We start from the raw sequence: 22,007 nt of genomic DNA on the forward strand, positions 1-22,007 counted from the left end.
GTTACCACTAGAACTAGCTAGGTTGTAAGAGCCTATTTCTGAAAATGACTTGGTGTCAAGACAAATTAAGCTGGAAGCTTCCCTATGTGTTACCAGGATTTCATAATCCTTGAAGATGCTGTTTAGTCAGCCAAGAACTGTGATCAGTTGTCTTAGTCAGCTGTGGACCCTCGCTACAGTACAGACCAGCTAGGTGAGCTGGACCATTGCTGGTACAATGTAGTGGGTTTATTGTAGGGGTATGCAACCACTCTCCACTTGGAATTGATGCTCCCACCACAGGAGGTATTTACATCTGATACTGTAACTCAGTCTGAAACTGTAAGCCTGTAACTGGGGAGGTTAGACGTCCAAGTCAGGAAACTACTGCTGCTGTCTTAATGGGTGTAATGTGTCCAAGTTGTCTTCTAAATAGCTATGTGGGTATGCCCGTAAACGAATGCTGCTGTCAGCTTTGGTAAGAGAAACTTTTAGCAGTAGTCAGTGGTGACTTCAGAGACTCGTAACAAGTCAGAAATACTGAGAGTAAATGACTGTTGAGTTAGTGGGGAATCTATATAGCTCCCTACAAGCCTCAGGGCACTATTGCAAGAAGGGTTGGGAAGAAGGAAAAAGACAGGAAGTGGGGAACAGGATAGCATATTGACTCACAGGACTGATGTGGCTGTTGTACTCTTGAAGTCACAGGTCTGTGCAAGGTTAGATCAACACCCTGTTATGGAAGGGAGGAGGCCTCATGGGGGGCACCACACCCCCTGAGGTTTTATACGTAGTTAATAGTTGATGGGAAATGGAGAGATTCTTATCTCAGTGGTGTAGTCTGGTAAATAGTCCCTGCTTCTGTTAAGAAACTCTACCTACATTCCTATAAGGAACCCTAATGAAACTTGAGTCACACACATACACAGACATGAAAATAAAAGAGGGACAAGTTGGGAAGAGGAGGGAGATTATAAGAAAGGGGAAGGAGAGAAATGGTAGAGTGAGTGTGATGTACATGTATAAAGATGCAATCAATTATTATATGGATTAGATGCTAATAAACCCCCACCAAAATCATGAAGCCAAGTGTGTTGCTCTTGACGTGATTCTACCATGAATAGGCACACAAAGATACAAATTAGACAGACTTTGCATTTACCTTTAATATATACCATGGCCATCTTAACCAGTGCAGAGAGCCACCCTGTTTATGGCTCTGTGTTCCACTGCACAGTTTTTAACTGTTGCAAGTCAATCTTCAGATACTTCTTGTCTGTCATCATTTCCTATGAAGAATAAGCAAAGATAAGCCTACATCACTTTACTTTTTTCTAGCTATTTTATAATGTAGAAAGAATACACCTTTTAAAAAAGGATTTGCTTATATACTGTATAAATGTTTTCATGTAGGTGTACCATAAGCCATATTTCCAACCCCAAACAAACTTTCTATTTTGATCCTCTAGCCGTTTGAAACAAAAGAGTCAACTATAATTGTACTGCATCAAAATGATCATCTATAGTCTAGATTCTCCACCATCTGGTGGTAAGGACTAAAACTGGAATTTGTGTTGGAAGATAGTTCCTGATCCTAGATCTGAGCTTTGTGTGGAGACAGCTAGAAAACAGAATGGCTTGAAGGCCATGTCTGCAGCCTTCCTGACTGAGTTTTAATGTTTGTGCTTTTCAGAAGGCAAACTAATGCCTCTTGGGAATGTCCAAAAAAAGAACTGGGCTTGTGATAAGGATTAGAATCACAGGGATGGGTGTAGTGCTATAGATCTGGACCCTGGGAAGAAGCAAATGGAATTCCTTGCTTCCATTCTGCTGATGTTGTGAAATAAACAGGTCACAGGTGGCTTGTTCCTTCAGTGACTTCCTGTAGTCATTCACATGTGAGCTGCACAAATAGAGAAACTGTCTTGTTCACCCCAAAGCCCAGCACAGTGCTGACACAGCAGGTAATCAAAACAAACAAACACAAACACCATCTGACTGTGAAATGATTGAACTTTGATGAAACCCAGATTAAAGGTGGTATTCCAAGAACCACTTTAAACAGACACAAAATGTCCAGTTGGTTACCTGAGGCCTGTTTCTAAATCCATTGTCACTCATTTTATCAGCAAGCCAGGAACATTCTGACAATGTAAGTCAGAGCTTATGGTTCAGGTACAGCTTCCAGTCCTAGTGGGATACTTGTAGTAATAAGTACTAGAAAGAGACCAGCTGCGCTAATGACTTAGAATGAAGGAAGAGTTTGTACACGGGCTGGGAGTGGGGGAGAGGGGTTAAGTGGGTAATTTTCAAGAGAACAGCTACACAAAAGAAGTCCATGAAAACTTCAAGGAGCTAACAGGCATGGGGTCAGAAAGCCATGCAACTGGGGAACCTCTGAACATCTTGTCCTGAGACCGATAGAAGTTAAAACGGCTCCCTCCTTGCTGTGCATGTCCCAGTGCATGTAGCCTGGACAGCCCCTGCCTCTGCTACTCTTGATGTAGTTAAGTAGCCTGGAGGCCAAATTACAGCTTTAGCTTCCTCTCCCTATAAGGACAAAGTCCAGCAAGCACCTGGAATTCCTCCTCATGCAAATGAAGCGTTCTCAACACCTCAGCACCAGCTGATAATGTACCCTCATCTCCAAACCCCTACCCACTTTCCAAGGTCTACATAGCCCTTGTTACCCCCAATAAAAGAAAGTTGTTTCACTGAAGACCAGCTCAGAGAAGGCTGTTCTCCTGGCACTCGTGCCAGCTGAGATCCTGTGGAACCCACCCTCCCAGATAAGCTTCATTCCTGCCAGTCCAGCCTGGTGTGCAATGGTAAGTGGATTTCTGGAAGGCAGAAGCAGATCTGGCCAGCAAAAGGTGTGGTAATGCAAGCCTACGTGTAATCCCAGTGCTGGGGAGGCTGAAACGATAGAGTCGCTTACTGAATTCATAGCTAACCTGACTACAGAATGAGACCCTGTGTTAAAAAACAAAAACACCAAAGAAACCCTACAGAATCAACTAACTTAGGCTCAGAGAGCCTGAACCAACAACCAGGGAGCCTGCATGGGTCTGACCTAGGCCCTCTGCATATATGTTATGGTTGTGTGCCTTGGTCTTCTTGTGGGTCCAGGGGCTGTCTCTAGCTCTTTTGACAGCTTTTGGGACCCTCATCCTCCTACTGGGTTGATATGCCATGTCTGTTTGCTACCCATGGGAGGACTGTCCTTTCTGAGGAGAGACAGAGAAGGAGTGGAGGGAGGGAGGGTTGGAAGGGAAAGAGGGAGGGGAAACTGTGTTAGGGATGTAATGTATGAGAAGACTAAAACATAAAAATTAAAAAATAAATAAATAAATGTTAAGCAGCCACTAGAGGGAACTGGAGAGATGACTCAGAGAACTGACTGCTCTTGAAGAGGCCCAGGGTGGGTTTCCAGCACCCACATGCTGGCTTACACACATCCATAACTCCAAGTCCAGGGGATCCAGTGGCCTCTTCTGACATCTGTGGGTACTCAGCACACAAGTGGTCCACATGCATAAGTGCAACTAAACAGTCATGCAAATAAGAGGAAAAAATAAATCTAGAACTAAGAAAGAAACCACTGAAGGCCAACATCACTGAGCAAAGGGAGTAGGATCATGTGACAGGCATTAGAAAGGGAACAGGATACACAACAAAAGCTGGGAAGGAACCCAGTCTCACTGCTTTAGAAAGAACAAAACAAAATGAAAACACCTGATATCCTCCTTTAGAAATCACCACTACATAAGTGAAGAAAAAGACCAGAGAAAGTGACGCCTTGACCCTTTTTTGCTGTTATTGCTATAACAAAATTGTTAATGTAGTTAACTTCTAATGAAAAGAGATTTACTTTGGGCCATTTTGCTGGGAGTCCAAGAGCACAACTCCAGAATCTGCTCAGCTTCTGGCTCAGGGCCATGTGCTGCTCTCTGCACAGGGTGGGAAAAGCTCCAGGATGGGCGTGTGCAGAGCTGAGGAACAGAGCAACTGAGCCACGGCACGGCAGGCTCTCCTGATAACAAGCCCACTTCCACGGCACTTCATTAATCCCTTCATGAGAGTGGAAACCCTCTAACCTAATTACCTCTTAAAGGTCCACAGTCTCGCAATCACCTCACATGGGCAACCGAACTTCAGCCTAAGTTTTACTGGAGAAGTTCATACCCACAACAAAATGGGGGTCCTTATAAAAATCTCACAGTTTTCCCTCTCGTGACAGGTGCAGAATCTGCCCCTTTAAAAGGCAAGGTGACTGGCAGGGAAGGGAGAGGCAAAGATTAAAACAGAGACTGAAGGAACACCCATTCAGAGCCTGCCCCACAGGTGGCCCATATATATACAGCCACCCAATTAGACAAGATGGATGAAGCAAAGAAGTGCAGACCGACAGGAGCCGGATGTAGATCGCTCCTGAGAGACACAGCCAGAATACAGCAAATACAGAGGCGAATGCCAGCAGCAAACCACTGAACTGAGAATAGGTCCCCCGTTGAAGGAATCAGAGAAAGAACTGGAAGAGCTTGAAGGTGCTCGAGACCCCAAAAGTACAACAATGTCAAGCAACCAGAGCTTCCAGGGACTAAGCCACTACCTAAAGACTATACATGGACTGACCCTGGACTCTGTCCCCATAGGTAGCAATGAATATCCTAGTAAGAGCACCAGTGGAAGGGGAAGCCCTGGGTCCTGCTAAGACTGAACCCCCAGTGAACTAGACTATGCGGGGAGGGTGGCAATGGGGGGAGGTTTGGGAGGGGAACACCCATAAGGAAGGGGAGGGGGGAGGGTGATGTTTGTCCGGAAACCGGGAAAGGGAATAACACTTGAAATGTATATAAGAAATACTCAAGTTAATAAAAAAAAAAAAGAAAGAAAAATTAAAAAAAAAATAAAAAAAAAATAAAAAAAAGGCAAGGTGACTAGTCAGCTGTGAAGACCTTTCCCTATATCTCAGCACTTGGGAGGTAGACAGAGGCAAGAGGTCAGGAGTTCAAGACCACTCGTCTACAGGAGACCCTGGACCCTATCTCAAAACAAAACAAAGAGCAAATAAATTTTAAAAAGGTAAAAACCACTGAGGAACTTACTTTTAAAAAAGGTTTACCTGCTCACCAGGGCTCAGTCCTTCTCTTGTGGTCCTGACCTGCCCTCCGTGAGCAAGAGAATCTGGACTGGTTGGGGGTGTCCGGTCCAAGTGGTCACAGGACTCCACGGTTTTCAGTACAACCACCCTACCATCTAACATAACTTGTAACATGAAGGTTTCCCTTTAAACAAAATGTTAGTGAATTTAAATAAAGCCCTAAAGGAAGAAAGAGCCTTTTTTGTCATAATAAAACCCAGCTTTCTAAATTAAAAAAAAAAAAAAAAGGTTTACTCCTGGAGCTGAAGAGATGGGTCAGTGTTTAAGAACACTGTCTGTTCTTCCTAAAGGAACAGGGTTCAATTCCCAGCACCAACATGTCAGCTCATAACTGTCTGTAACTGGGATCTTAAATAACTTATTAAAAAATGTGCACAGGTCTACATGAGTGTCAATACCCATGGAAGCCAGAGGAGGGCATTAGAGATCCCTTGGAGGCTGGCATTAGAGGTGGTTGTGAGCTGACCAAGCAGGTACCAGGAGCTTAGTGTCAGAAGCTTCCAATTAAGAGAGAACATGAAACATTGTCTTTCTGGGTCTGGGATATGTCATTTAATATATTTTCTAATTCCATCCACTTACCTGCAAAGTTCATGATGTCCTCTCCTTTGCAGATGAGTGGTATTCCATTGCATATATGTACCACACTTGTATTGTCCATTTGTTTAGTTGTAGGGATGTGGTTGGCTCCATTCTCTAACTGGGTGAGCATAGAACAGCAATGAACAATGATGAACAAGGCTCTGTGGAGTATGATGTCTGTCCTTTGGACAGATGCCAAGGAGGGATAGCTGGGTCTTAAGGTATGTTTAACTTTTTGGGAATTCTCCACACTGATTTCCATAGTGGCTGCATCTGTGGGCAGTCCCACCAACAGTGAATGAGGGCTCAATTTCCCCTGAGTTCTTGAGAGAATCATTTTTGAAGATCACTTGGACAGCACTCAGGTAAGTGAGGTTGAGAGAAGGCTGCAGGAAGTTGGTTGTTTGGATTTCTTAGGCTGAGTGACGGACTGACTGGTGCTGGCTTTGTCTGTTACTGTGCTCCATAGCTTTCGTATATCCCAGCACTGAATTCATGATGTGGCGAAGTTGTATTTCCCAAGCTCGAAGTCCTAACAGATCCTCCAGTCCTAGCCTTGGGTACTTCAGAATATTACTGTATTTGAAGAATGAATTAAAATGAGATTATTAGAGTGGGCTCAAATCCAAGGGCTGGTGTCAAACAGGCAGAGTGGGAGATAGGGAGACACAGGCAACCATCTGAAAGCCAAAGAAAGAGACTTCAGAAAAAAAGTCACCTTGGTCTTAGAGTTCTGGTTTAATGAACTATGAAGTGGGGATTCTACTCAGTAAGTGGGTAAGCTACTCGATAAACCTACGGTTCCTTACAACAGCCCTATCAAATTCATTGCATAGGTACCAAGTTGTTGGTCATTAACAGTTTTTAGAATATTTGTAAAAAATAGTAAGGCAATGAAAGAACCCACACAAACGGTAAACAGTGATTATCTTTGTAAGGTATAATTATAATAAGCTTTCATATTTTGTATCTACATTTCTGAACAATTTTAGATCTTTTCTAATGGTCACATAATAGGTTTGTCCTTAAAGGCAGAGAAGAAAGACCCTGGACATGAATAGTAGAGAAAAGGAAACTCGATTACAACTACAACCACTGTCCAGCACATCTGCTAAGACTTCCCAAAATGCTCCTGAACAGGGCAGGGCTCCACCTTCCCCATTAGTATGCACTTCACAGGCACACACTTAAATATTTTGGTTGTTAAAGTATGAGCATAGGGGAAAGAGGGCAAGGGAGGACCGTGGGGAAGGGTGAGTGAGAGCAAAGTGTAATGATAATATATATATACAGTCGGGCTGGAGAGGTGGCTCAGAGCACTGACGGCTCTTCCAGAGGTCCTGAATTCAATTCCCAGCAACCACATGGTGGCTCACAGCCATCTGTAATGAGATCTGATGCCCTCTTCTGGTGTGTCTGAAGACTTATACAGTGTACTTATAATAAATAAATAAATCTTTAAACAAAAAGACAAAAAATGTTACAGTGAACCCCCTCATTCTGAATGCTAACTAAACAATTAACTTTTAAGAAATAAAGGCAAGTGGGGAGGATACATATAATTCAGTTCCCTATGCTTCTCTTGAACTTTGGGTTTCCCTGTGTACACATCCCCATTCATGAGTTCCATCCTTGCCCCCTTTTATGTGCCAACCTCTGATCGTCCCCAACCAACTTCTTTGCCTTCCAGTCCTCTAGTGTTCTCACTTTCTCCTGAGCTGTTTCATCCCTTCATTGCCAGATTCGATATCCATGGTGTACCTCCTGTTGTCTTGCCATGCCTTCTCTCGCTTGCTTATTTCTATCTGCCTCCTTTTCTAAGTCTTGAAGGGCCCATCCCACCAGTTTCGTGCTCCAGCCCCCTCTTCTCTGTGCTCCTGCTGCATAGACTTTGTCTTCTCTTGCAAGGCTTTTTGCAAAAATGCTCTGAGTTTTCTGGTTTTGTCTTCTGTGTCTAAAGCTTTTCTTTGATTCTACACTTGGACCTGTGTACTGTGCTACAGGAGGCAGACCTCCTCTCCTTCGGTTCACAGTTCAGCCTGCCTTTTCTCCTGGATGCTGGGGACTTGGGCCTTCAGCCCCACCTGTGTATTTCCTACCTTTCTGTCTCCTTTCTTTTGGGGCTTCTTGTTTTCCCTCGTTTAACCTGCCTTCCTCCCAGAAGAGCCTTGTAAACATCTGCTCTTCCACCAACTCTTGCTTTTCAGCTCCTTGCTAAATGCTATCTGGTGCTTTTCACTCCTTACCCATCTTTCCTCCCAGACACGAACCAATTCAGTATGAACATCTTCACAGTGTTCCCTTAATTGCTGGTCAAATTTTTTAGCCACAAAAATCCTTCCTCTCTTTTCCTTTTCTTCTTTCTTTCTTTCTTTCTTTCTTTCTTTCTTTCTTCCTTCCTTCCTTCCTTTCTTTTACAGTTGATTTATTTTCTTTCTTTCTTTTTTTTTTGAAAATGTTTGCATTTAATTAACCTCTGAAGTGGCTTTAAGCCACCAGAACACAGGCACCTCCAACACCCTTCATCTTCTCCTCAGCTCTTCTGCTGAAGAATTTGGCCTTCATGATGACAGGTTGCTTAGGGAGCTTCCCCTTCCCCAGAACTTTGTAGTAGCCTGATCGAACAACATCAATGATGGGAGTGAAGGGTTAAAATTTCTAAAAGTTAGTCATGAACAAAGTCCAGACATGCCTGAGAGAATTTGAGATAGGGCTCACTGGCCCGACTATCAACTCCCAAGGACACTGGCCATCTGGAGCCACCCCCTCCCCTTCCTTCATTCACTCCCTGAGGATGGGTCATCCCCCTGCTGCAGTGAGATGAGTTGCCCTGCCCACATTGCTGAGATGCTAGATTACACGTATGCTTTGTTGATGTAACTCCGTGCCAAAAGTAACTGTGCACCCTTTGTATTAGCCAATCATGTGTATTCACACGAAACCCCTGGTTTTCCCTATATAAGCTCCTGCCTAGAGAGGCTCGGGGCTTGACTCAATCTCCTGTGTGAGATACGTGTCAGCCCGAGATCTCGTAAATAAAACTGCCTCTTGTTGATTACATCAAGACCGGCTTCTCGTGTTTCCTGGGGGTACCTCAACCCGTGACTGGAGCGAGAGTCTCCCCAAGTCTGGGGGTCTTTCAGGAGCAGCTCCAGTCTTGTTTTTTGCTGCATTGGCCCGTGTCTGCTCACTGACCAACGTCCATAATTTATCCAGGTTGGCAGTTGGGCAGAAGCTCTGGTTCCTCTTCAGGTGGTAATGCCTCATGCCAGCTTTGCCGAAGTGACCCGGATGATGTTTGTCAGAGTTGATCCTGTGGTGATGCTCGCCTCCAGCATTCCCACGGCCTCCTGGGCGCTTTCCGTGCTTACCGATGCGACCGTGGCTGTGGCTCACGTGGCCCCGGAGTTTCCAGGTCTTCCTCAGTCTGGATGGCATGGTGGGGGCAGAAAGAAAGAGGGGATTTATTTTTTCTTATTCTATGTCTTTTCTTTTCAGTGGTTTCTTCTTTCAATTGCATTTTAAAAACTCATTTTTTTCTCTTGATGATAAAAGTTTATGTACCTTGAACAGGGCATAGTGGTGCATGCCTTTAATACCAGAATTTGGGAGAGAGAGGCAGGAGGATTTCTATGAGTTTGAAGCCAGCCTGGTCTATGAAGTGAATTCCAAGACAGTCAAAGCCACACACAAAACTCTGTCTCGAAAAACCAAAAATAAACCGCAAATTTATATAACTTATTACATCTCTTTGCAGCGTTAAAGATGAAACCTTGCATGGCGTCTTTGATTCTTGCTTGCTTGTACAAGACTATTCAAATACGTGGGGTCACTGTGCTGGCCCCAGTCACCTTCACTTCAAAGGGTCCTGTTCTTTGGACTTAATGAAAGCCGAAGCACTATGATAACTCTGGTAACTGAATTCTTCTTGGATGTTGCTCCATCCCTTGAGCCTTGGGAGGCGTGGTTATGGCTACAGAGAGTTAAGAGTCCATGCCTGTCATGGCTGAGAGCATGGCTGCAGGCAGGTAGACAATGGAGACTGGGTCAGGAGTTGGGAACTTACATACTGACACAACAATATAAGGCAGAGAGGGGCTTTTGCCTTTTGATCTCCATGTTTTCTTCAAGGTGCCTACTCAAAGTTAGAAAGAAAGGGAGCTCTGGTGGTAGCCACCTGGGGGCAAAAAGTAACCTTATCAGCAAAACAGTACAGGATGGAGGAAGCTGTCTGTCTAAAGACTTCAGGGAACCTCCACTGTGAGCCTTTATATCTACACAGAGCTGCTTTCCTGTACCTTTCTTTGCATGTGAAAGTGTTGTGTCCAATCCATTGCAAACTGGGCTTCTCCTACTTGCAAATTTAGCCATTTACTGCAAAGGACTTTTGCAGTCATTTTTGCATTAGAATTTATTAAGTGCTATTAAGAAAAACACATTTTTTAAAAAAAGATTTATTTATTATGTATACAGCATTGCACCTGCATGTAAGCATGCAGGCCAGAAGAGGGCACCAGATCTCATTATAGATGGTTATGAGCCACCATGTGGTTGCTGGGAATTGAACTCATGACCTCTGGATGAGCAGACAGTGCTCTTAATCACTGAGCCATCTCTCCATCCCAGAAATACACATTTTAATTGTCACAGATTTCTCACCCGGAGCCTCCAATCTTCTCTGAAATGTAAAACATGCTTTTCTGGTGTGAACAATGGGTGCTGTGTAGCTTGAAGAGAGTCTATCTATCTGTGGGTCCACACATCATGACACAGTCATGCAGGTCAGAGGGTAACCTGAGGGAGTTTGTTCTCTCCTTCCATTCTGTGGATTCTGGGGAAGGAATTCAGGTCATCAGGCTTGGCAGCAAAGCTATCTCACTGGCCCTTGTTTGTTGGTTTATTATTTACCTATTTACCTTTCCATGTGGAAACAGGGCCTCACACAGGCCATATATTCCTGGTGCTGGAACTACAAGCATGTGCTATCACGCTCATTTTCTAACGTGCACATGCAAGGTGTCCACCTTACACGTGAGCCACATTCCTAGCCCCTGTGATACGCCTAGTTTGGATGTTTTCTGGAGTTGTTTTTCTTCCCCATCTTTAAGTTAGGGTAGGTGAGGTGGCTCAGAAGGAAAAGGCCCCTGCCACCAAGCCTGATTACTGAAGTTCAAACCCCAGGACCCACCAGGCAGAAGGAAAGAACGAACTCCCAAAAGCTCCCAGAAGCTGTCTCCTCACTTTCTCAGGAGCACAGTGGAATGTACACACACATACATAAACAAAAGTAACAGAATGGATTTAAAGAAGAAAATTCTGAAACAAAATTGTGAGTTAATAAAGGGCAAAAACTAAACAACTACAAAGCATGGTGACGTGTGACGTGTGACGTGCCCGGTCACATCCACGTCTGCACACAGAGGTTCTGCCTCTGCAAGGGACTGGACTTGTTCAGTCTCAGCTGCCCTCCTCATAGAAGTGAGCTGGATGTGATGGCACACGCCTTTAATCCCAGCACAGGAGGCAGAGGCAGGAGGATCTCTATGAATAGTCCAAGCCTGCCTCTTCTACAAAGCGAGTCCAGGACAGCCAGAGTTGTTACACAGAGAGCCCCTCTCTCAAAAAAAAATAAAATGAAATGAAATAAAAAACAGGCAGAACAGTGAGGATGGAGCGATACACGGCATGGTCCGTAAAGATGCTTCACACAAAATAATAATCAACTTCCGCGTCTACAAAGTTCAAGTGTTTGTAGCGTCCCTGCAGCATGTCTAATGCTCTCAATGAAAACTGAGCTTTTAGTTGCTGGGACAGCATATCTGTAATGAAACAACTTGGGGAGTCGTGGAAAGAAGACTCGGTGACAAGATTACTTGCTGCTCTTTCAGAAGACAGAGTGTCATTCCCAGTACCCTAACCGTGTAGTGCGTGACCCCTGTAAAACTCCAGTTCCTCCACAGACACTGACTGCATGTGGGATGCATACAGACCAGCAAGCATGCATGTATCCACACATAAACAAAAATAAATAAATGACATAAACAATAAGGACAGCCTAAGGCATGAAGGCTGATTTGGTCTCTTGGGCTCAGCCCACGCTCACTTGGTTCCGTTGCTTCTGGGCCCAAGCGTGATGACGCAGCATCAAGGCGGGGAGCATGCACCTCCTCACAGCAGGAGGAGGTGGAACAGCAGCTGAAGAGTCCAGAAGCAGAGGCAGCCCTACAAAACAGGCCTCCAGGCCCCATAAACCTACTTCCTGGAACTAGGCCCCATCTCCTGATAGCACCTTCAGCTTTGACCTTACAAAGGGATTAATCTTTGATGAGGCTAAAGCCCTGTGATCCCATCACCTCTCATTATGGCCACTAGCTAGGGACCAATCCGTCAGCATATGAGCCCGTGGGAAAGAAGACAGTTCAAATCCAAACCGCAACATGGGTTACATATGCTGGGCTCTAATGATCTTCTTGCAAAATCACTAATTACAGTTAGCACTTAGTACCATATATCCAGGGACATTCCCTGTGCTTTCTTTAATCCCTCCCAAATCCTTACGAAACAGTTTCTAAGATGGAGATGAGAAAATTGTTGAGCCATTGTATAAACAGCCCAAGATTGGACTTACTTAGCAAAACCAGGACTTGAGTCCAGGTTATCGAGGCCCTGGGACATCATAACTGGTGAATAAGTAGGTGAATGGTGCCTCCTGTGAGGGACACGTGAAGCTCTCCTTATTTAAAAACACATTGATTCCCCATGTGGCTAGACACAAAACACACCACATGTGGTTCTTGTACCTAATGATCCCCAAACAGAAGGCCCATTCCTTCCCTTGAGACTCTGTCAAAGGATCTGTTTGGATGAATTCACTTTGTGTCTCCTTAGTTTCAGTGAATTACATCATTCTCTTGCACAGACTTGAGCGAAAGAGGAAGGTTAGAATGGAGATAGCCTTTGCTCCAGAAAAGTTAGACAGCAAGCAAAGGAAATTAGACCAGTCCCCAGTGATCACAAAAATAGAACTCGTTCTCCAAGCTCTTTCCCACTCTGAATACAGAACCTAGAAGAGGTAGGCTTTAAGAATCTCACAGGGAGAGCAGGAATGAGTAGTGGCCCTCTGTCAAGCAGCAACAGGGTTACCCAGTACAGCTTCCATTAGCATCTTTTGTGGAGGTTAAGTGAACGATAAAAGTCTTGACCTGAGAGAGGGACATGCTCATGCAGTACGGGATGCTCTGGATAGAGGCCTACCTTAGGGACTGACACCGCCCTCAGCTGCAAGTGTTGGTGGCTGACAGCTCACAGCCGAGTCTGTTTCTCAGGACTGCCTACTCCCTGGACAATCTGCAGGGAAAAGGCTGAGCCCCATCTACTCTGAGGACGGAACAGCTAAGTAAGCTGACTCCAGTCCAGATAGTGCGGAGCCTGAGGGTCTCTGTAGCCATTGCACAGTGTTCTTTTGCCTCTGACCCTTCTGCCCACTGCTTTCAGCACAGAAGGGAGTGCCCCCCCAGGAGAGCCTGGGGAGAATTCAGTCTAAGACAAACCCAAATTACTTCACATTCATATTTAAAAAGAGACTCCTGCTGTCCCTCAAAGGAACAAATCAGTTGTTGGGGCAGGGTGGCACAGCCTGTAACACCAGGCAGATGGATCTCTGTCAGTTCAAAGCCTGCCTGGTCTACTGAGCAAGTTCCAGGCCATCCAGAGCTATATATGGTAAATAGTTTGACTGAACACACACACACACACACACACACACACACACACACACACACACACACACACACACACAATCAAGAACTAAACTAAAATTTAAAAAAAAAAGCGGGGTTGAGGATTTAGCTCAGCAGTAGAGCGCTTGCCTAGCGAGGGCAAGGCCCTGGGTTCGGTCCCCAGCTGGGGGTGGGGGGAGACCATTACCTTTCCCAACAACCTTTTAATGACTCTGTAAGTGAAGTGAGGGTGAAATTGGGGCACCCACTTCCCACACTGCTTTATACTAACAAGGTTTACACCATCGCAAACATTCACACCATTAGCAAACTATCACACGGTAAAAACTGAGCCGTAGAGCAGCCACTGCCAACATGCATAATAAAACTAAGCTTAAAACTTTTTTTTTTCCCCCTTTTCTTTTTTTCGGAGCTGGGGACCGAACCCAGGGCCTTGCACTTACCACTGAGCTAAATCCCCAACCCCAGCTTAAAACTTTTACCTGACAAGTAGGAAACATGTTTTAATATAAAAACATGTATGCTCAGAAAAAAGAAAGAAAAAGGACTAGAAAGCAATGGAATATACATTACAGGAAATCAGAATGGAAGACTGTTTGGAGGGGAGAAAGGGTCCAGCCAGAGGGGAGGAGGGAGTATTAGGAACAAAGTATTTGCATGAAAATTCTATAACAGGGACTGGAATGATAATCATCTAAGGGCTTTGCTTTGAGAAAACAAAACAAAACAACACAAACAGAACAAACAAACGAAAAACCCCCAGCTCATTTGATTCGCAGAACCTTGTTTAAAAAGTTGAATGTAATCTCAGTGCTGGGAAGTAGAGATAAACAGATGTGTAGCACTCTCTGGCCACCCCGGGTAGCTGGATCAGGAAGCTCCAGCACAGTGAGAGGCCTTGTGATTAAAAACAGGTGAACTGCTCTGCAGACACGCTACCCAAGGCTGACCTCTGAGCACAAGCATACATGTATCCACACACATACCCACTGTACACACGTGCGGCGCGCACGCGCGCGCGCGCGCACACACACACACACACACACACACACACACACACACAGCTATAATAAAACCTAATTCATTGTATGTTAACTTTAAAAAAGCTTAAAAAGAAAGGGAAAAACCTGCCCACAGATCTTTCTTCAAATGTATACATTCCCAGCTAGGCAGGGTGGTGTGTACCTTTAATCCCAGCCATCAGGAGGCAGAGGCAAGTGATCGATCTGGATTCTAGAATGAAGGAAAGACTGACAGACAGACAGGCAAGCAGGTAGGCAGGCAGGCACACATGCTCGCTCCAGTTAATTTTTGACATGGCATGACTAGTTCAAAGGCTGGGCATTCCTAAACCTTCCCCTGCTTGCAAACTCCCCTCATGACCCCCATACTCCTGAGACTCCTAAACCTTCCCACGCTACCCCAGGCCCAATCAGGGAAGTGGCCAGTGGCCACTTACTCAAATTCTTACATGGCTGGTTGGTTTTCTCTCCTACAGCTCTGTGACCCATCCCTCTTCTCCAAATCATGGTGATTCTCCCTGTCCTTCCTTTCTCTGAAAATCTAAAGGTCCCTCCTCAGTCTACCTGCCCAACCATTGGCCATTGGCTCTTTATTAATGGATCAAAAAACAATTGGGGACAAATACCTTCAGCATTTGGACAAACAGATTCCTGATTTGGGGAGTTGGATTAATTCAAAGCATTAGAATCAATCCCCAATAACAAAAAACAGACAAACAAACAACAAAGAATAACAAATCTAAACCAGAGGGGTATGTAAAAGGAGTCTTAAAGAAAATCACAGAGGTGACTGTCTGACTACACAGATGAGGTCAGGACTCCATAAGAACACTAAATAGTAATTTCAGATATTTATATTCATGCACGTTGATTGGGATGCACCAATCCTAATTCCAAAATGGTATGAAATCTGTCACCCTCTTCCCATATTTGTTGCTACACTATTCAGTGATCGGTTTCTGTTTGCTTTATTTTGTTTGCTGTTTTTTGTTTTGTTTTCTTTGTTTGTTGCTCCAGGCAGGATATCAGGTAGCACAAAATGGGTTGGAGTTTACTTTAAACTTTCGAGTCTCCTGTCTCCACATCTCAAATGCTGTATGCTGGGATTACAGATGTGTGCCACATGCTCAGTTTATGGAGTGTTGGGGTCGAGCTCAGAGCTTTGTGTATGCTAGGCAAGCACTCTTGTAACTGTGATACATCTTCTGTCCAGACGCTGGTAATTTTCAAACAAAAGTTGAGGTCATTTGCTTTAATTGATCCCCCATGCACTAAAAATGAAATCCAAACTTCACAAGAGGCCCTTCAGGTCTCCAAGTACCATGTTTTGTCTCCACCTGGGTCCACTGTCTTTTTTTCTTCCTCAGACCTTTTTACTGAATATCTCCATTATTTCCTAACTCTTCCTCAACTACCAGGACCTCTGGAAGAGCAGTCAGTGTTCTTTTTTTTTTTTTTTGGTTCTTTTTTTTCCCGGAGCTGGGGACCGAACCTAGGGCCTTGCACTTCCTAGGCAAGCGCTCTACCACTGAGCTAAATCCCCAACCCCGCAGTCAGTGTTCTTAACCACTGAGTCATCTCTCCAGCCCATAGTATTATATTTTTAATAAATCCCCGCATGGGGTTCCTACCTGTATCAATGGTTTATGTTCTGGAATGAAAGGCAGGCACACACACACACACACACACACAACCTATATATTTTAATATGTCTTAGGCAGCACAATAGCTGGGCAGCTGCCTACCCTCCATGTCGTTAGAATCTACCTCCCACTGATAACTCTGAGTAACTACTTACTAAATTCTATGTTCCATCTTGGCTACTCTGGGCCCAGTTGAACAGCCCTCTGGGCCCCTTTACATGGTGGCTTTGTATCTCTGTCCTGTACACTCCTCAGGCACTGTATCTCTTCTCCTTCCCCTTCCTCCTCCAAGTCCCACACCAGGAAATCCTAAACTCTGCCTCTGTTTCTTCTCCCCAGTTATTGGCTGTTGGCATCTTTATTTACCAATCAGAATTAACCCGGGTCAGGTTACCAGGAGCTACTTGCAGACCTTCTACTGCAAACTGTTTTGGGGGACCCAATCAGCATAGAAATCAAGCAGCTACATTTATTCTTCTTTGAAACAAATTACACCCTTTACTCTCATTCTATTACACTCTTTGAGAACACTCCAGTTGCCATGCCTGTGCATGACTATCATAAATCTTTTCTCTGTACAAATGCTGTGTATGTTCATTTGTGTGTTCCCTATTGCGGATGCATCTGACCCTCAGATCCTTCATGCTTCATAAGGAGACAATCTACTTTTATATCGACTCTGATCTTCCAGAACATGGCTGAGACTTCAAGTTGATAACTTACGTGCAAGTAATACTGTTGAATGGGTTAATATGTAGGCTGTGCACTGTTGTGAGGAAATCAAGGATAATGAATAGTACCTTGGTGGGGGGGTACCCTCTAGTCCCTCTAGTGGAAGAGATACAGCTAAAACAGAAAATTTTATAAGGCAAGATACAATGATTAACCTTTTAAGAACTATTTTAACTTTTTTTAATTGTTAAGAACTATTTTAACTTTCTTTTTAATTGCTAAGAACTATTTTAACTTTCTTTTTAATTATGTGTGTGTGCGCGCGCGTGCGTGCGTGTGTGTGTGTGTGTGTGTGTGTGTGTGTGTGTGTGTGTGTGTGTATGCATGGGAGTATGAGTCTATGACTTCCTTGGAGCCCTGAGGGTTGGATACTTCTGAAGGTGGAGTTACTATAGGCATTTGTAAGCCGCATGATGCAAGAGCTAGGAACAGAAATCTGGTCTTCTACAAGAAGAGTGCAGGATCTTAACCCTCTTCACGCTGAGATCCCCTCTCCAGCCCCACAGTGGTTAACCTTGGCTGTCAACTTGATTCGACCAATAGATAAATGGATCAGCGAAGCATACCTTTTAGGTGTGTCTATGAGGGCATTTCTATTGAAGGTTAACTAACGAATAAAAACAATATCCTCTGGAATGTGGATGGCACCGTTCCACAGACTACATAGAATAAAAGAAGAAAAAAAGAAAGAAACACGCCCACCCACCCACCCACCTCCAGTCACTACAGGCATATTGTCTCCACCCACTCCCTGCCTCCGCTCCCCTGTGACCTCTAGGTGAGCTTTGCCTTGCTCCCCACTGCTATGACTGAGTTCTAAAACTATGATCCAGAATCAGTGTCCTCTTCTTCAAGTTGTTTTCCTCTGGTATTTTGACTAACACCTAGAACACTAACATCATAGAGAAAGTCTGTGCCCTGAAGAAGGGAGATTGCTACAGCTCTGGAAATCAGGGGACACTCTGTAAGAATGTACTATCATCACACTGACCACTGGATGGACAGGAAGCCTACACATAGGCGCCAGGCAGAGGAAGCCCAGGGACCACCCAGAGAAGGTATGTAGATCCATTTAATGGAGCTGGGGACAAAAGCAGGATGAAAGTCAGAGATGCTGCATGAAAGGGCATCATTTGCCAGACTGAAAATTCTGAGTGCTATTCCGGAGTGCTAGTGTGGAGTGATATCAATAACTCAACTCAGTATTTTTTATGAGACAGTTCTCCACATAGTCCTGGCTGCCTTGGAAGTAGCTCAGTAGACCAGACTGGCTTTGAACTCAGAGATACCCCTGCCACTGCCTCTCAAGTGCTGGGATTAAAGTCACGTGCCACCATGCCCGGATGTTTTAAAATCTTTTTGAACAAAAGCAAAAACTGGAATACAAGCACTCATATACTCAGTATGTGAGAAAAACAATCAACCAATGACACAATGCTTCCTCCCCGCTCTGTGTTGGCTATATTTCCTTTTTAGGTAAACATATAAATGTACATATACACGTGTGCGCATTTTAGAGCACACACACTCCTATGATGATTTACGTATGTGGAATTGCTTCCCAAAAAGTTCCTTCCTAGAAAGCTTGGTTCCCCCATGTTGTGGATTCGGTCATTGAGAGGGAATTGATTGATGAGAGCTTTAAACTAATCAATAGACTAATCTATTTTTAAGATATATTTTAAAATATAAACATGAAATCATGTATAAGTATGTGAAAATCTATTTTTTAAAATGTGTGCACTCCTGTGTGTGCCTGAGTATGTGGGTACAGGAGCCAACGGAGGTCAAAGGAAGCATCAAATCCCCTAGAACCGGAGTGACAGACAGTTGTGAGTCACCCGATGGGTGCTGGCTGGGTGCTGAACCTCAGTGCTCGTAAGAACAGAAAGCACTCTTCCTGCTGAGCCATCACTCCAGCTCCCAGACTAAGCTATTTATTTGATGGAGTCAAAGTTTGAATGGACAGCAGGGAAGTGGTGGAAACTGGAGGAGGAAGTTGGCCCCTGGGGACCTTCCCCCACTCCCCCAGCTGTCTGCTGTTGGCCAACAAGGAAGGTGCTTTGCTACACTATACGCTCCCCATGTTTTACGTTCTAATCACACAGGCCCTGAATCACCCTGTGTAGCCCAGGCTGGCCTTGAATAATGGAGCAACAAGACCCTGAACAGGAACTTTTAATAAATTCTTACCTTAATTCGTTTCTGGGCTATTCTGTCTCACTGATGAAAACCAACAGTGATTAGGTGGCTGTCTTCCTTCTCCCCCCTCCTCCTTTTGTGTTGAATCATTTTGAAGAAAATTAATGGTTCATGTCTATATACTTTTCCAAGTTTTTTAGATCTCCAACATCAGCAACTGAGCTAATATAGTTACTGCCTAACAACAGGCTGGTAATACAAAACAGTTCGCACTTTATAACTGTGCTGGAAAAGTCTCAAAGTCCGTTTTGCGGAGCCAGAATCCAATCCCGTATTTATTTAATTGTGCCTTTAAGTCTGTTTGTTAATTAGCAAGCAGAATCACCCTATGTCACCCGAGGTGGTCTTAAATAAATCGAGTGCCTCCTGCTCCTGGTGTGAGTGGTGCTGGGGGTAGAATCCAGGTTCTTGTGCATCCCAGGCAAGCTTCCCACCAAGTGAGCTACGTTCTCAACGTGCCTATAAACCGTGTGTGTCTATGTGTATCTCTCTGTGAGTATGTTCACCTGAATGCTGGGGCCGGGGGAAGCCAAAGGCATTGGATCTTTGGAGCTGGAGTGACCAGTGATTGTGAGTTTGAGTTGAGTTAAGTATGTCTTGTGCAAGAGCAGTAAACACTACAGTCACAGAGCCATCTCCCCAGACCTCACATTCTCCATCTGGCTGTCTCCTTGGGCCTACCATTAAGCGGCTTTCTTTAGCTCCTATAAATGGGCTTTATTTGATTCAGTTTCAATTATTTTGGCAAGGCAGTTTCCTTCACAAATGACATTTGTACTCTGTGCTGCAATATCACAGGGACCTCATAAAAATGTTGTCTCTGGGTCAGTGATGTGAGATTACCGGGTTGAAACGGGGACAGTGAGATCTCCTGTGTTTCTCCTTTGTGGTTACACAATGAACTGAGGGTCGTGTGGCACCACAGCTCCCACTTGTTACAAATGCTTGGAGTTGGTCAAAACTCAAATGTACTTTCTTACAACCGCATGATAACAATTCCCTCTCTCCCTCCCTCTTTCCACTTGTTTTCTGTAAAGGTTTTTAACCAAAGTGAGAAGCCAGGCTTTCCAATCAGACTAGATTCACTTCCTTCCTTCCTTCCTTCCTTCCTTCCTTCCTTCCTTCCTTCCTTCCTTCCTTCCTTCCTTCCATTTGAGACAGGGTTTCCCTGTGTAGCCTTGGCTATCCTGGAACTCACTCTGTAGACTAGGCTGGCCTTGAGATCCACCTGCCTTTGTCTCTTGGGTGCTGGGATTAAAGTATGTGCCATCAACTCCCAGCTTAGACTTTCTTCTTGACATTGATGAGGAGAATAGTTTTTTTATAGTATCTAAAAGCAACTCCCAGGACTAGAGAGATGTTTAAAGATGCTCCCTGTTCTTCTAGAGAACTTGAGTTCTGTTCCCAGTATTCCTATGGGGTGGCTACCCACCAACTTTAGCTCCAGCTCCAGAGGATTGTATGCCCTCTTCTGGCATCTGCAAGTACTTGCACACAGGTGTACACACACACACACACACACACACACACACACACACACACACAAAATTAGAAGAAATTAATAAATTAAAGTTAAACCCTATTCTGCCAGGTCAAACTGCTACACTGTCATAGGTGTTTGATTCCCCAAAGTACAGGTTTTGGCAATTTTTGTAATAATAATTCACAATAGCCCAATGCTGCATTAGTTACTGAAATTTGTGACATCTAACACAGCTGTAATTAAGCTGATCAAATCTAATCATTCAATACCCAGTTCAAAACAAAACAACAAAGCCCCAACAATAAACAAGAGATTTAATTGTGTTTTTACCACACTAACCCTAACAAGGGTCTTTAGATTTGGAAAAAGAGATATAAAAGCAGGCAATAGGTCTTTGACAATCTACTCTCCCCGTAAACTAGAATAGCAACTTAGTCAGATTTAGTAGAAGTGTGCGACAATCTAGAATAAAGAGACAGAGGGTAAATCAAGAAAGGGTGGGGATTGGGGGAGTCCAGGAGGGAGCTGAGGAAGCTCTCTCTGGGTTCTTTCGGAGGCAGGACAAGAGAAGGGAATCCCTAAGAGACCCAGGAACCATCCATCTCTATTAAGGCCACCTGCAAATCTTAATTCAGAAGGAGGGAATTCCACAGCACGCCCACATCAAAGAACATTTACAGAGGCCCATCACTTCCTTAAAGCTGCAAACGTGCCTGCCCACTCGTGCATCCATGAATTTATTTGCTATCTCGGCCAACTTCAGCTTTCACTGACAATTTCCAGAACCAATCATCTCCAAACATAGCCCCGCCTCCCCATCGACAAGTGAAAGACAAAGGTGTCAGCCAATAAAAGATAAGAATGAGTATGTAAAGGCAGGACTCTGCCCCATTTACCTCGATGCGCCCAGTAATTGGTAGAAAAGCTTGAGCTGCTGATGCCAACCACCAATCCGTAAGGGCGGAAGAGGATGAAGGGCAGAGTAATGGGCGGGGGGTGACGTGGCAATGACAGAAGCATAAACTGTAGTGACTGACGGAAGTACTAGCCATTCGGAAGCCAAACCGACCAGGCGCTCGGCATTCTCCCGTCCTCGGACCTCGCAAAACCACCAATGATTTGGTAGACCTGCCTGATTGGCTTTCCTTTTAGCCAATCGGAAGCAGGCCTGGAGGACGCGTCGCGTCTTGCGCTTCTCACTGGGCGGAGTAGCATGACAGGCCCGAGAGAAATGCCAATGTCCGCGGGGTCTTCCGCAAGTGACACTTGGCGGCACCAATCGCCGCCCTCCTTCCCGGCGGCCGAGCCCTCCTTCCCGCGGCGGGGCTGGCGGGGCGGGGACGCTGCGCGGCGGCGGCTGAAACGCTAGCCGTGTTGGGCGCTCCGGGCGGCGGCGGCGGAGCTCGTAGGCGGTTCCGGTCCTGTCTCTCCGGGCGGCGGCGGCTCATGGCGGCGACCGAG

General features: G+C 44.9%; 1 protein-coding gene and 1 non-coding gene across 2 annotated transcripts; one reads left to right on the plus strand and one right to left on the minus strand.

Moving 5' to 3' along the window:
- Positions 1 to 1,127: 1,127 nt before the first annotated feature.
- Positions 1,128 to 21,990, minus strand: Rpl27al8 (ribosomal protein L27A like 8; the record flags this gene model as incomplete). Its single annotated transcript, XM_017590482.3, has 3 exons — positions 1,128 to 1,268; positions 5,726 to 9,152; positions 21,443 to 21,990. Coding segments are annotated over 2 exons (915 nt in total), but the record flags the coding sequence as incomplete, so codon positions are not given.
- Positions 5,105 to 5,228, plus strand: Scarna23l1 (small Cajal body-specific RNA 23 like 1). The gene has a single exon (XR_005500149.1). It is a non-coding gene; the product is annotated as a small Cajal body-specific RNA 23 (non-coding RNA).
- Positions 21,991 to 22,007: the final 17 nt, after the last annotated feature.

Source organism: Rattus norvegicus, chromosome 1 (genome assembly GCF_036323735.1).
Source record: "Rattus norvegicus strain BN/NHsdMcwi chromosome 1, GRCr8, whole genome shotgun sequence".
NCBI classification, from domain to species: Eukaryota; Metazoa; Chordata; class Mammalia; order Rodentia; family Muridae; genus Rattus; species Rattus norvegicus.